This window comes from Leucoraja erinacea, chromosome 24 (assembly GCF_028641065.1).
Source record: "Leucoraja erinacea ecotype New England chromosome 24, Leri_hhj_1, whole genome shotgun sequence".
NCBI classification, from domain to species: Eukaryota; Metazoa; Chordata; class Chondrichthyes; order Rajiformes; family Rajidae; genus Leucoraja; species Leucoraja erinaceus.
The window spans coordinates 32,448,710-32,463,321 of NC_073400.1; the positions used below are offsets into that span (position 1 = coordinate 32,448,710).

The following is a 14,612-nucleotide window of genomic DNA, read 5'->3' on the forward strand; positions in this document are numbered from 1 at the left end:
ATTCTGAAAACGAGGAGATTTTCCCCAAAGAACTTGTATTTTCACGAGGGTGTTTCCGTAAACCGGCTTCCGTCTCCGCACGAGTATCTTTGCTCCGCTCCGACGGGATCTTTGGCGCGGAGACGGAAGCCGGTTACGGGAATGGGGCCGGAAATCTGCCCATGACCGTACTACCGTCTTTCTCGTCGAGTGGCCGATCTTGCTCGCTGGAGGACATTTGCTTTCAGCTGCTCTGGAATGGCCAACGAACGCAGACATTACCAGCGACACCCACAGATGTGTGCGAATTAAAACAATGAACGCTCCGTCTGAATTAAAACACGCTGCCAGAAGCACCAGTGTCTGTGGTTTTTTATTGCAATTCCAAGTTAACGGTGCCCTTCACCTCAAGAGCTTTGCACAATGAGTTTTTCTCCAGCAGTGACGTCCCCTGAAGAATATTGGACACAGCGGGCTGTGGGTCACCAACTATCTTGCCCTGCCTGGAGCAAACACAAATCACTCCATCCCCTGCCAGGTTTGGGCAGCTGTCGGTGAATCCTGGTGCTTTCCAGACTGCTTCTTCCAGTGGACGAGTCTGCAAACACCAAGCTGGGTTCTTAACCGAAGATAGACACAGAAAGCCGGAGTAACTGGGCGGGACGGGTAACATCTCCGTGTTTCACCGGCTGCTGGATATCATTATTGAAAGAGTTCTGTACGAGACTGATGCCGGCAGCTGCTTACGGCCGTTACTGCGGTTGGATGATTCAACGTCACCTCCTCTTCTTGCCAACTTTTGGGGCCTTATCCAAGCCCTCGATATATTTCGACAGGATCTTGTATTCCTCTGTAACAAGATGACAAAACAATACTTAGCTGCAATACAACATTTATGCAGAAACCCCTCTGCGAACCATGCCCACACAGTTCATAAGTGATAGGACTAGAATTAGGCCATTCGGCCCATCAAGTCCTACACCGCCATTCAATCATAGAAACACGGAAACATAGAAAATAGGTCCTAAAAGATTTCCCCCTTATCCTTAAACTGTGACCCCTCGTTCTAGACTTCCCCAACATCAGGAACAATCTTCCTGCATCTGGCCTGTTTAGAATTTTGTAAGTTTCTATAAGATCCCCCCCCAATCTTCTAAATTCTAGCGAGTACAAGCCGAGTCTATCCAGTCTTTCTTGATATGAAAGTGCTGACATCCCAGGAATCATGGCTGATCTGTCTCTCTCTCTCTCTCTCTCAACCCCATTCTCCTGCCTTCTCCCCGTAACCCCTGACAAGGTTGGCTAGGGTGGCACCAGATACCCGGGTTCGATCCTAACCTCGGATGCTGCCACTGTGGAGTTTGCACGTTCTCCCTGTGACCGCGTGGGATTCCTCCGGGCGCTCCCGGTCCCTCCCACATCCTAAAGGCGTGCGGGTTTGCAGGTTAATTTTCCTTCTGTAAACTGTCTCGAGTGTGTCGGGAGTGGACGAGAAGATGGGATAATATGGAACTAGTGTGAAAAGGGTTATCGCTGGTCGGCGCGGGCTCGATGGGCCGAAGGGCCTGTTTCCGTGCTGTATCTCTAAACTGGGAGATGCAGGGAGAGTTAGATAGAGCTCTTGGGGCTAACGGAATCAAGGGATATGGGGAGAAAGCAGGAACGGGGTACTGATACTGGATCATATTGAATGGCGGTGCTGGCTGGAAGGGCCGAAGGGCCTACTCCTGCACCCATGTTACAAACTAAACTGCAAGTACTTGCCTGTGAGGATCTTGGCGATGTGGTGGACCTGGTTGCCTTGAATCTGCAGGTCCAGTTTGTCCTTTGTCCCAGGGGCCGTGTTGTAAGTCACGCTGGCCTGAGCTCGCTGCTGGAGGAGGTTTCCAAACGTCTGAGCATCGATGCCGTACACGTCCAGGTTTTTGATCAAAGTTACCTGTCAACAAGCAAAGGATGGATTTCTATTTCACAAACCACAGCCTATCCAACTCCCTGTTGCGTGCTATCCAGTCAGCGGAAAGATTACAATCGTGTACAGATACAGGATAAAGGGAATAACGTTTAATGCAAGGTAAAGTCCAGCAAAGTCCGATCAAAGATAGTCTGAGGGTCACCAATGAAGTAGATGGGAGTTCAGGACCGCTCTCTAGTTGGTGAGAGGACGATTCAGTTGCCTGATAACAGCCGGGAAGAAACTGTCCCTGAATCTGGAGGTGTGTGTGCGTGCGTTCGTTTTCACACTTCTGTACCTCTTGCCCGATGGGAGAGGGGAGAAGAGGGAGTGGCCGGGGGTGAGACTGGTCCTTGATGATGCTGCTGGCCTTGCCGAGGCAGCGCGACGTGTAGTTCACTCCCTTCTACAATCAGTCTGAAGAAGGGTCCCGACCCAAAACGTCACCTCCCTCCACAGATGCTGCCTGACCCGCTGAGATCCTCCCCATTTTGTTTCTGTAAACAATCTTTTATTTTAATCACAGTGAGATATGATCAAAGAGTGGAGTCGGCAGATTCACAGTGGGATCCATGGATGCAGAACAAAAGAGTCAGGGAAATTGCCCAGCTCAGCTTAGAGATACAGCGTGGAAACAGGCCCTTCAGCCCACTGATTCCACACCGACCAGCGATCCCTGCACATTAACACAAGCCTACACACACTAGGGACAATGTTACAAAACTGTGCGTCTATGGAGTGTAGGAAGAAACCGCAGATCCCGGACTAAACTCATGCAGCCATGGCGTTTGTCGGCACTGGGCCTGTCCTCGCTGGAGTTTCGAAGGATGAAGGATGGGGGGGGGGGTGAGTTGGGGGCAGGCGTGGGATGTGGAGAGGAGTTGTACAGGGTCTTCAGCCCACACCTGGAGTATTCCACCCCTAATCTGAGGAAAGACATTCTTGCCATAGAGGGAGTACAGAGAAGGTTCACCAGACTGATCCCTGGGATGTCAGGACATATGAACACAGACTGGATAGACCGGCTTGTACAGAATTTAGAAGATTGAGGGGGGATCTTATAGAAACTTACAAAATTCTTAAGGGGTTGGACAGGCTAGATGTTGTTCCCGAAAAGAACTGGGTCACAGTTTAAGGGGGGGAAATCTTTTAGGACCGAGATGAGGAAAACCTTTTTCACACAGAGAGGGTGAATCGGTGGATAGAGTTGGGCCATGTGGCTATATTTAAGAGGATTAGATGTTCCAAAGTAGTGGGAGGGCAGGAACAGGATACTGAGAGTCTAGAGCCAGAGGGCACAGCCTCAGAATTAAAGGAGACGTTCCTTTCAGAAGGAAATGAGGAGGAATTTCTTTAGTCAGAGGGTGGTGAATCTGTGGAATTCTTTGCCACAGACGGCTGTGGAGGCCACAAGTCAGTGGATATTTTAAAATTTATTTCATCTATATTTTTGTGTCTATCTACAAGGCAAAGATAGATTCTTGATCAGTGTGGGTGTCAGGGGATATGGGGAGAAGGCAGGAGAATGGGGTTAGGAGGGAGAGATAGATCAGCCGTGATTGAATGGCGGAGTAGACTCGATGGGCCGAATGGCCTAATTCTGCTCCCATCACATATGAGACTATGAGAACATCCAAACTCCGTACAGACAGCACCAGTAGTCAGGATCAAGCCCGGGTCTCTGGCGCTGTGAGGCAGCAACTCTACCGCTGCCCCAGTTAATATAAGCTGTTGAAATGTTGGAAGAAGGGTCTCGACCCGAAACGTCACCCATTCCTTCTCTCCAGAGATGCTGCCTGTCCCGCTGAGTTACTCCAGCACTTTGTGTCTATCTTCCATTTAGACCAGCATCTGCAGCTCCTTCCTGCACAGGAGCTGTTGAAATGAGAGTGCAGCAAATCCTGGCGTACCGCCGTTAATTGGGAATGCACGGGCTGGGATGCAGCTCTCAGTCACTGACCTTCTTGTTGGATGCACGCTGGGCCACATCAATGATAATTGCTTTGATGTCCCCCTTCCGAACGAATGGCCTCTGCCCTGGGAACGTCACTTGGTGACATTTCTGCAGCCTCTGCAAGCATCTGTAAAACACCAGCAGCTCTAATCCGTTCCAGCATTACATCAGATTCAGCAAGGAGTTGATTCAATGTTAAAAGGACTGGACAAGCTCGATGCAGGAAAAATGTTCCCAATGTTGGGCGAGTCCAGAACCAGGGGCCACACACAGTCTTAGAATAAAGGGGAGGTCATTTAAAACTGAGGTGAGATAAAACTTTTTCACCCAGAGAGTTGTGAATTTGTGGAATTCCCTGCCACAGAGGGCAATGGAGGCCAAGTCACTGGATGGATTTAAGAGAGAGTTAGATAGAGCTCTAGGGGCTAGTGGGGTCAAGGGATATGGGGAGAAGGCAGGCACGGGTTATTGATAGGGGACGATCAGCCATAATCACAATGAACGGTGCTGGCTCGAAGGGCCGAATGGCCTCCTCCTGCTGTACCTCTTTTTCTATGTTTCTTTGTTCATTAAACCCTTTCCTTTGAGGGAATTAACTCCCCTCGCTCCCGTGAGCCTGCACGCTCTGCATTTCAAAAAGGCAGGCGACATTATGTCCCCTCCTGCTCTCTCTCGATGGCTGGAGAGAGTTATGAATGAATGACGGGAACAGATTTATTTAAACATGGAAAATCGACACTAAATGCTGGAGTGACTCAGCATGTTCGTCAGCTTGGGGCGGCGCAGCGGGTAGAGCTGCTGCCTCACAGCGCCAGAGACCCGGGTTCCATCCAGACTACGGGTTGCTGTCTGTGCGGAGTTTGTACGTTCTCCCCGTGACTGCGTGCGTTTCCTCCCACATTCCAAAGACGTGCAGGATTGTAGGTTAATTGGCTTTGGTAAAATTCTAAACTGTCTCTAGCGTGTGGGATAGTGTTAGTGTAGGAGGTGATCGCTGGTCGGCACGGACTCAGTGGGACGAAGGGCCTGTTTCTGCGCTGTATCTATAAACCCTGTAAAGTCCAACGGGTCAGGCAGCATCTGGAGAAAATGGACAGGTGATGTTTCAGGTCGGGACCCATCTTCAGACCCAATCAGATTCTCCAGGTCCCGCCTCGAAACGTCCATGTTTCCCACAGATGCTGCCTGACCCGCTGAGTTACTCCAGCACTCTGTGAAACGTCACCTATCCATGTTCTCCACAGATGCTGCCTGACCCACTGAGTTACTCCAGCACTCTGTGAAACGTCACCTATCCATGTTCTCCACAGATGCTGCCTGACCCTGACACTGAGTTACTCCAGGTGAAACGCACCATCTATGGACCCGCTGAGTTACTCCAGCACTCTGTGAAACGTAGGCATCCATGTTCTCCACAGATGCTGCGACCCACTGAGTTACTCCAGCTGTGAAACCACCTATCCATGTTCCCCACAATAGCCTGCAAACGAGTTCGGGCCGCAAATCTTCCTAAGGAAATAGGCAACGTTTCGGGCCGAAACCCTTCTGGAAATAGGCAACGTTTGCCTATTTCCTTAGCTCCATAGATGCTGCTGCACCCGCTGAGTTACTCCAGCACTCTGTGAAACGTCACCTATCCATGATCTCCACAGATGCTGCCTGACCCGCTGAGCTACTCCAGCACTCTGCGTTTGCTGCCGGTTCCAACGCCTGCAGTTCCCTGTGTCGTTCCCATCAATATGTTTGCCATTCCTCTCAACACTAATCACTGGTGAAGACCTTACTCCCATTCCACATTTTGTTGGGGCACTCTGGAATGTTTTTGTACATTAAAGATATAGAAATGGCAGTTGATGTGAATCTTATTGTTACCTTAACTCAGTGAATGACATTGCAACGTTACAGCTTTACTGCAGAGTTGTAATGACTCACCTGGTAAAGAGGTCATCCCATTTGAGTTTGGACACATTGTGATACTCCGATGGTTCCAATACACAGTCACACAGGGTGGGATTAATAATTACGTAACTGGCGGACAAACAAAAGCATAGTTATCACCCAAATACAGTAACAACAATGAAACTAATCTTGCACTTGTATCAACATTACTAAATGTATTAGACAACTGTTTAGAAACATAGACAATAGGTGCAGGAATAGAGGCCATTTGGCCCTTCGAGACTGCACCACCATTCAATATGATCATGGCTGATCATCCAACTCAGTATCCTGTACCTGCCTTCTCTCCATACCCCCTGATCCCTTTAGCCACAAGGGCCACATCTAACTACGTCTTAAATATAGCCAATGAACTGTGGCCTTAACTACCTTCTGTGACAGAGAATTCCACAGATTCACCACTCTCTGTGTGAAAAATGTTTTCCTCATCTCGGTCCTAAAAGACTTCCCCCTTATTCTCAAACTGTGACCCCTTGTTCTGGACTTCCCCAACATCCAGATTTAGTCCAGTTTAAACCAGATTTGTGTGACACGATGTGGATTTCCATCAATTCAGGGCTCAGAGCAGTAATTGCTCGAAGGGCCGAATGGCCTACTCCTGCGCCTATTGTCTATTGTCATAACAGAAGGTAGTTGAGGCCACAGTTCATTGGCTATATTTGAGAGGGAGTTAGATGTGGCCCTTGTGGCTAAAGAGATCAGGGGATATGGAGAGAAGGCAGGTACAGGATACTGAGTTGGATGATCAGCCATGGTCATATTGAGTGGCGGTGCAGGCTCGAAGGGCCGAATGGCCTCTACTCCTGCACCTATTGTCTATGTTTCTATGACAGATTCCACAGACGTATCTAAAGCTGGATCTGTTTTTTGATGAACGTTTCCACACTTGTCACTTACTTTTTATTGCAGTCATCTATCAGCTCATTGGATTTGACGTAATCTGTGACGATATTTTTAACATCGACACTGGAGAGTTCGGCATCTTTTCTACAAAAGAAAAATAAGATATATTTACCAGCGGAGGAGGTGGGAATGCTGCAATACTGACCCCTCTAATGTTAGCAAGGAATGTGTTCACAAAACGGCAGAAACATCTGCAGCAAACATACATTTGCCATCAGGCCCTTGAAGTTCGTTAAAAACGAAGTGTATTAAACGTAAACTCAGTGGGTCAGGCAGCATCTGGGGAGGGGCAGGGTCCTTCTTTATATTGATTGTAGGAGGCGGACGAAGGCCTGAAGAGAGGTGGGAACTGGACAAAGTCTGGCAAGTGATAGGTGGTAAAACGGAAATGCAGATGCTGGTTTACACTGACCAAAGACAAAAGGTGCTGGAGTAACTCAGCGGGTCAGGCAGCATCTGTGGAGAAAAGGAAAAGGTCCCGCTGAGTTACTCCAGCACTCTGTGAAACATCACCTATCCATGTTCCCCACAGATACTGCCTGACCCACTGAGTTATGGTGCAGCAGCATCTATGGAGCTAAGGAAATAGGCAATGTTTCGGGACGAAACCCTTCTGGAAATAGGCAACGTTTCGGGACGAAACCCTTCTGGAAATAGGTAACGTTTCGGGACGAAACCCTTCCGGGTTTCGGCCCAAAACGTTGCCTATTTCCTTCGCTCCATAGATGCTGCTGCACCCGCTGAGTTTCTCCAGCCCTTTTGTCCACCCACATCCAAATGATAATAGGCGATTGTGCAAAGCCCAAAGTTGTAAACCAAAAACCACTTGCTTTTCACGGCAGAGCCTGGGCTGTGACCGTGTCGTTGATCAGAGCATGAACGTTGCTACTGACCTGTGGCCGTCAGCAGTCAACTGCAACAAGCCAGCAGACGCACCCTCTCGATGCTTGGCCGCTCAATGACGCCATCAATGTGTCTCGGGTCGTTCATTGTGTAACCGTCAACAACCCAGCCAGGCTGTAGATTCATTGCTACAGGATCATTGACCCAACAAGGGGGAGGCGTGCAGGTGAAGCAAGTGTGTCGGAAAATGCTGGAGAAACTCAGCGGGTGCAGCAGCATCTATGGAGCGAAGGAAATGGGCAACGTTTCGGGCCGAAACCCTTCTTCAGACTGATGGGGGTGGGGGGGGGGGGGGGGGGAGCGGGGAGAAGAAGAAAAAGGAGGAGGAGGAGCACGAGGGCTGAGAAGGGGAGGAGACAGCAAGGGCTAACAAAATTGGGAGAATTCAATGTTCATGCCCCCAGGATGCAGACTCCCCAAGCGGAATACGAGGTGCTGTTCCTCCAATTTATCGGTGTTGCTCGCTTTGGCCATGGAGGAGACCCAGGACAGAGAGGTCGGATAAGGAATGGGAGGAGGAGTTGAAGTGCTGAGCAACCGGGAGGTCGTGTCGGAAGGAAGTGCAGATGCTGCTTTACACCCAAGATAGACACAGGTAGTCGCTGATTCACTTGTCTTACATGACTGAGCAAATGTGCAGCATGGAAACAGACCCTTCCGCCCATCTTGCCCATGCTAGCCAAGTCGGCATGCTGGGCTAGTCCCATTTGGCCCATTGCCCACTATACCCTTCTTGTTGGGGGAGTCCAGAACCAGGGGCCACAGTTTAAGGATAAGGAGTAAGCCATTGAGAACGGAGACTTTTTCCTCACAGAGAGTTGTGAGTCTGTGGAATTCTCTGCCTCAGAGGCCGGTGGAGGCCGGTTCTCTGGATGCTTTCAAGAGAGGGAGCTAGATAGGGCTCTTAAAAATAGCGGAGTCAGGGGATATGGGGAGAAGGCAGGAACGGGGTACTGATTGGGGATGATCAGCCATGATCACATTGAATGGCGGTGCTGGCTCGAAGGGCCGAATGGTCTACTCATGCACCTATTGTCTGTTGTCTATTTCCATCCAAAATGTCTTCTAAGCGTCCCAGTGGTGCAGCGGGTGGGGCTGCTGCCTCACAGCGCCAGAGAATCAGGTCCAATCCTCGGTCCAGGGTTTCGGGACGAAACCCTTCTGGAAATAGGTAACATTTCGGGACGAAACCCTTCTGGAAATAGGTAACATTTCGGGACGAAACCCTTCTGGAAATAGATAACGTTTCGGGACGAAACCCTTCTGGAAATAGGTAACGTTTCGGGACGAAACCCTTCCGGGTTTCGGCCCGAAACGTTGCCTATTTCCTTCGCTCCATAGATGCTGCTGCACCCGCTGAGTTTCTCCAGCCCTTTTGTCCACCCAAAGTTGTAAACCAAAAACCGCTTGCTTTTCACGGCAGAGCCTGGGCTGTGACCGTGTCGTTGATCAGAGCATGAACGTTGCTACTGACCCGTGGCCGTCAGCAGCGGGTGGGGCTGCTGCCTCACAGCGCCAGAGAATCAGGTCCAATCCTGAGCTCGAGTGCTGCCCGTGTGGAGTTTGCACGTTCTCCCTGTAACAGCGTGGGTTTCCTCTGGGTGCTCTGGTTTCCTCCCACATCCCAAAGGCGCGCGGGGTTTGTGGGTGAACTGTCCCTGGTGTGTAGGGAGTGGATGTGAAAATGGGATAACGTATAACGAGGGCCATCGATGGTCAGAATTCAATCACAAGTCAGAATTGCCTCCGACTCTACAGCTCGCTCTGGCAGCTTATTGGAGATCCCGTCTTGACCTCCAAGTGAGAAAGTGGCCTCCGAAGTCGCTCTCCCTCTCAGCCCCGCGCATTGAGTTCTACAATCCTCTGTCCCGACAGACAAGAGATGTTGTGGACAAGCTTTTCCCTTTGAGAATAGGGAAGATTCAAACAAGAGGACATGACTTCAGAATTAAGGGACTGAAGTTTAGGGGTAATATGAGGGGGAACTTCTTTACGCAGAGAGTGGTGGCGGTGTGGAATGAGCTCCCAGTGGAAGTGGTGGAGGCAGGTTCGTTGGTATCATTTAAAAATAAATTGGATAGGCATATGGATGAGAAGGGAATGGAGGGTTATGGTATGAGTGCAGGCAGGTGGGACTAAGGGGAAAAAATTTGTTCGGCATGGACTTGTAGGGCCGAGATGGCCTGTTTCCGTGCTGTAATTGTTATATGGTTATATGGTTGTGTACAGGACGAAGCTTGAAACAGACTTACTTGAGTCCCGCGTGCTGAAACAAGGGAACCAGTCTACTGGGAATGCTGTAGTAGGAGCAGATCTCCGGAGGCTGGTAGACCACCTCGGTCTCACTCGCAGCCTGCGGCGTCTCATCACCTGGGGCCTCCTCAGGAACCGTGAAGGACCTCAGTCTGTGAGCGGAAAGATAAAAGTACATTTCTACACGACCTGGAGGCAAGTCAACTTCACAACTATTCCAAATAGTCCGGCAGAAGGTACAGAAGCTTGAAAGCGCGCACCACCAGACTCAGGGACAGCCTCGTCCCCTCTGCTATCAGGCTTCTGAACGGCCCTTCCATAAGCTAGGGTACTGTCCGATTCACCTCTACCCCATTGCGGACATTGGACTTTGTCTGTGGAACTGATGCGCTACGATGCTGAGAACTATAATCTGCACTCTGTATCTTCCCCTTTGTTCTACCTATTGGAATGGAGTTTGACGATTGTATTTATGTCCGGTATCTGTTTAGATAGCAGGCAATACAAAGCTTTTCACTGAACCTCGGTACATACGACAGTAATAATCCTAAACCTAACATATATTGGGACTGAAGAGGGATAGAAAGTGTTGGAGCAACTCAGCGGGTCAGGCGGCATCTTTGGAGATAAAGGATCGGTGACGTTTCAGGTCGGGACCTTTCTTCAGACACTGAAGATCCCAATTTGAAACGTCACCTATCCATGTTCTCCACAGATGGTGCCTGACCCGCTGAGCTACTCCAGCACTCTGTGAAACGTCACCTATCCATGTTCCCCACAGATGCTGCCTGACCCGCTGAGTTACTCCAGCACTCTGTGAAACGTCACCTATCCATGTTCTCCACAGATGCTGCCTGACCCGCTGAGTTACTCCAGCACTCTCTGAAACGTCACCTATCCATGTTCTCCACAGATGCTGCCTGACCCGCTGAGTTACTCCAGCACTCTGTGAAACGTCACCTATCCATGTTCTCCACAGATGCTGCCTGACCCACTCAGTTATGGTGCAGCAGCATCTATGGAGCTAAGGAAATAGGCAATGTTTCGGGCCGAAATCCTTCTGGAAATAGGCAACGTTTCGGGCCGAAACCCTTATGGGTTTCGGCCCGAAACGTTTCCTATTTCCTTAGCTCCATAGATGCTGCCTGACCCGCTGAGTTACTCCAGCACTCTGTGAAACGTCACCTATCCATGTTCGCCACAGATGCTGCCTGACCCGCTGAGTTACTCCTAAACCATTCCCATTGCATGTGAGAGAGATGTTGAGGATATTTGCTGAGGTGAGCAGCACAATGAATGTTTAAGAGCAGCCTCCCGTGTACGGGTACAGATGGGGTTACGGTGACGTCACGGCGAGCGGGCGGCGTTGGGTGTACGGGTACAGGTGAGGTTACAGTGACCGGTGGTTCGGCTCTGCGTACGTACTCTGTGTGGTGCCAGTTCACAACTGCGATGCTTTCCACTCCTTTGGAGAATTCCCTCATCTGGATGATCTGCTTGTGCTGCATGGCCTGGAGAAACCTGGAGAGCTGAGGGGTGAGATTCCACAACGTAATCATTTGTCAAAGTATACAGTGTGCTTTAGATCAGCTAAAGGGCCTGTCCCACTTGCATGCGATTGGCGCGACCAAACGTGGTCGCTTGAGGCGTGCGGGCACCGTATGGCCGCGCGGGGCCGGTCCCACTTAGAAGCGCGGAGTTGTGCGGGGCTGGTCCCGACATTGCGCGGGACTCCGAAAATCTGACAGTGTCCGAAATCTTCGCGCGCCAACGGCCTGTCGGCACGCAGGCGCATTGCGGTCGTACGCAGCGTCTTGACAGTCTTGAGGCGTACGCCTAGCGCGTGGCGTTACGTGATGATGTCACCGCCTGATGCTGTGTGACGCCCAAATTCAGTTGACCCGCCGCCTGCCCAGCTGATTGGTAAGTATGATGTAAATGGCGTCACGCGCGTACTTAGCGCGAACTTCGCGTGAACTCCGCTTCCGTTTGGTCGCGCCAAACGCATGCAATTGGGACAGGCCCTTAAAGAACTGGGGGGAGAAGTGGCGGATGGTTTCGTCCAGGCAAGCGAGAAGTTTAGTTTAGTTTAGTTTAGAGATACAGCGCAGAAACAGACCCTTCGGCCCACCGTGTCCGCGCCCACCAACGATCCCCGCACACTGACACTGTCCTGCACATTAGGGACAATTTACAACCTTTTCCCAAAGCTAATTGACCGACAAACCTGCACGTCTTTGGAGTGTGGGAGGAAACTGGAGCACCTGGAGAAAACCCACACGGTCACAGGGGGAACTGTGCAAACTCCGTACGTCTGTAGTCGGGATCGATCCTGGGTCTTTGGCCCTGTAAGGCAGCAACTCTACCGCTGCGCCAACGTGCCTTCTTGAGGTGGTGCGCTTTGGGAGGCCGAATGCAAGGGGAAAGTATCCAATCAATGGAGTGACCCTCAATGGCATTTGTTGTTAAAATGTGTTTTTGATTGTTCGGTTACCAAGATGGCCGCCGGAAGTGAGAGTGAACGCTGGGGCGACTAGCTCTCGCTGCTCCTCTTCGAATTATGTATTATTGCTGTCCCTAATACTTCTTGTTTTTGTTTCATTTTATTTGTATATTTGTGGTTTGCTTGTTTTGACTGTAAGGGGTTCTTGAGAGTCCTGAAAGGCGCCCATAAGTAAAATACATTATTATTATCATTAGAGTGGTTCCACTTTCAGGTAGTTAGGGACATGGACTCCGAGATCCCTTGGGTGACAAAGAAGGCATGTGGTATGGTCAGGACAGGTCAGTCCGGAGGTCATGACGCAGCTTTATAAAATGTTGGTTTGGAAGCGTTTGTAATATTGTGGCCAGTCCTCGTTGCCCCATTAGGGGAAGGATGTGGAGGCTTTGGAGACGGTGCAGAAGAGGTCTATCAGAATGTTTAAGAAGGAACTGCAGATGCTGGAAAATCGAAGGTAGACAAAAGTGCTGGAGAAACTCAGCGGATGCAGCAGCATCTATAGAAACTGTACGAGGAAATTCTCCCGAGTTTCCACTGATTCGAACTCAGTGATTTACGGTAATGGCCACTCGTCGGCACTCGGGGCTCTAGTGGACATTTTTCAACATGTTGAAAAAACTTCTCGAGTCTTCCCGTGCTTACCACGTTTCCCGAGTACCTGCCGTTAGCGTTACGAGCCGCTAAGAGACGCCCCGGGCTCCGACGTACCCGCTACGTGCATTCTACGTACTTATCACAAGTTTGATTTTTTTTTTTTTAACTCGGGAGAGCTCTTGGGTAAACTTGTTCAGTGAGACAGGCCCTTAAGAGTTGGAGGTGGCATCGTGTTTGGCACAGACATTGTGGGCCGAAGGGCCTGTTTCTGTGCTGGTCTATTAAATAACCAATAACTCAAAATGTACAGGGTTCAGGCCAACCACAGCCCTGAGTCCTCATAAGGTCATAAGTAATAGGAGCAGAATTAGGCCATTCGGCCCATCAAGTCTACTCCGCCATTCGATCATGGCTGATCTATCTCTCCATCCTAACCCCATTCTCCTGCCTTCTCCCCGTAACCCCCAACTCCTGCACTAATCGTGGACTGCAGTTCTTCTGCAGTTGTATAGGGCTCTGGTGAGACCACACCTGGAGTATTGTGTACAGTTCTGGTCTCCTAATTTGAGGAAGGACATCCTTGTGATTGAGGCAGTGCAGCGTAGGTTCACCAGATTGATCCCTGGGATGGCGGGACTGTCATACGAACAAAGATTGACATGACTAGACTTGTGTTCACTAGAGTTTAGAAGGATGAGGGGGGGGATCTTATAGAAACATATAAAATTATAAAAGGACTGGACAAGCTAGATGCAGGAAAAATGCTCCCAATGTTGGGCGAGTCCAGAACCAGGGGCCACAGTCTTAGAATAAAGGGGAGGTCATTTAAGACTGAGGTGAGAAAAAACTTTTTCACCCAGAGAGTTGTGAATTTGTGGAATTCCCTGCCACAGAGGGCAGTGGAGGCCAAGTCACTGGACGGATTTAAGAGAGAGTTAGATAGAGCTCTAGGGGCTAGTGGAGTCAAGGGATATGGGGAGAAGGCAGGCACGGGTTATTGATTGGGGACGATCAGCCATGATCACAATGAATGGCGGTGCTGAAGGGCCGAATGGCCTCCTCCTGCACCTATTGTCTATGTTTCTATGTTAATCGGTGAGGGCAGCTCCAGTATAATAGAGGCCATCAGCACACAGTGTTTCACAGCTGTATGATTACATTAATAATGGCCATTATTCTTGATGTCTGCTTCCACCTCTAGACCAGAACTGCGTTGTAACTGGGGCCAAGTCAGCCTGACCCTGCGCTACAAGATCGCAGATCTCCAGGCAGCCGCTGCCAGCAACTTGTGAAGTTGTTTCCAAACATGGGTGAATAACAAACGGAGAGCAAGCGCGTTGAAGTGCTCTTTGGCTCACGTTCTGAGAGCTGACAAAACATTTATTGACATCACAAGAATTCCTTTTGGGAGATAGCAACATGTATTAATAGTGCGTCTGACGTAGCAATAACAGTTGCCGTGGTTACACAAAGCAACTGGAGAATATATCAGGCAAGAGGCCAGTTGGTTTAGTTGAAGAGGTGTTTAAGAAGGAACTGCAGATGCTGGAAAATCGAAGGTAGACAAAAAAGCTGGAGAAACTCAGCTGGAGCGAAGGAAATAGGCAACG

General features: G+C 49.9%; 1 protein-coding gene across 1 annotated transcript in view; it reads right to left on the reverse strand.

The window, feature by feature from the left end:
• Positions 1 to 337: 337 nt before the first annotated feature.
• The window catches only part of eif2d (eukaryotic translation initiation factor 2D), a 34,033-nt gene continuing 19,758 nt past the window's right edge, over positions 338 to 14,612 (reverse strand). The window contains exons 9-15 of the mRNA XM_055655046.1: positions 11,331 to 11,434; positions 9,905 to 10,057; positions 6,744 to 6,833; positions 5,820 to 5,915; positions 3,894 to 4,014; positions 1,744 to 1,918; positions 338 to 829 (exon numbers count right to left, since the gene is read on the reverse strand). Of these exons, the coding sequence (XP_055511021.1) occupies positions 756 to 829; positions 1,744 to 1,918; positions 3,894 to 4,014; positions 5,820 to 5,915; positions 6,744 to 6,833; positions 9,905 to 10,057; positions 11,331 to 11,434 (813 nt within the window). The 3' untranslated portion in view covers positions 338 to 755. The remainder of the gene's footprint in view (positions 830 to 1,743; positions 1,919 to 3,893; positions 4,015 to 5,819; positions 5,916 to 6,743; positions 6,834 to 9,904; positions 10,058 to 11,330; positions 11,435 to 14,612) is intronic.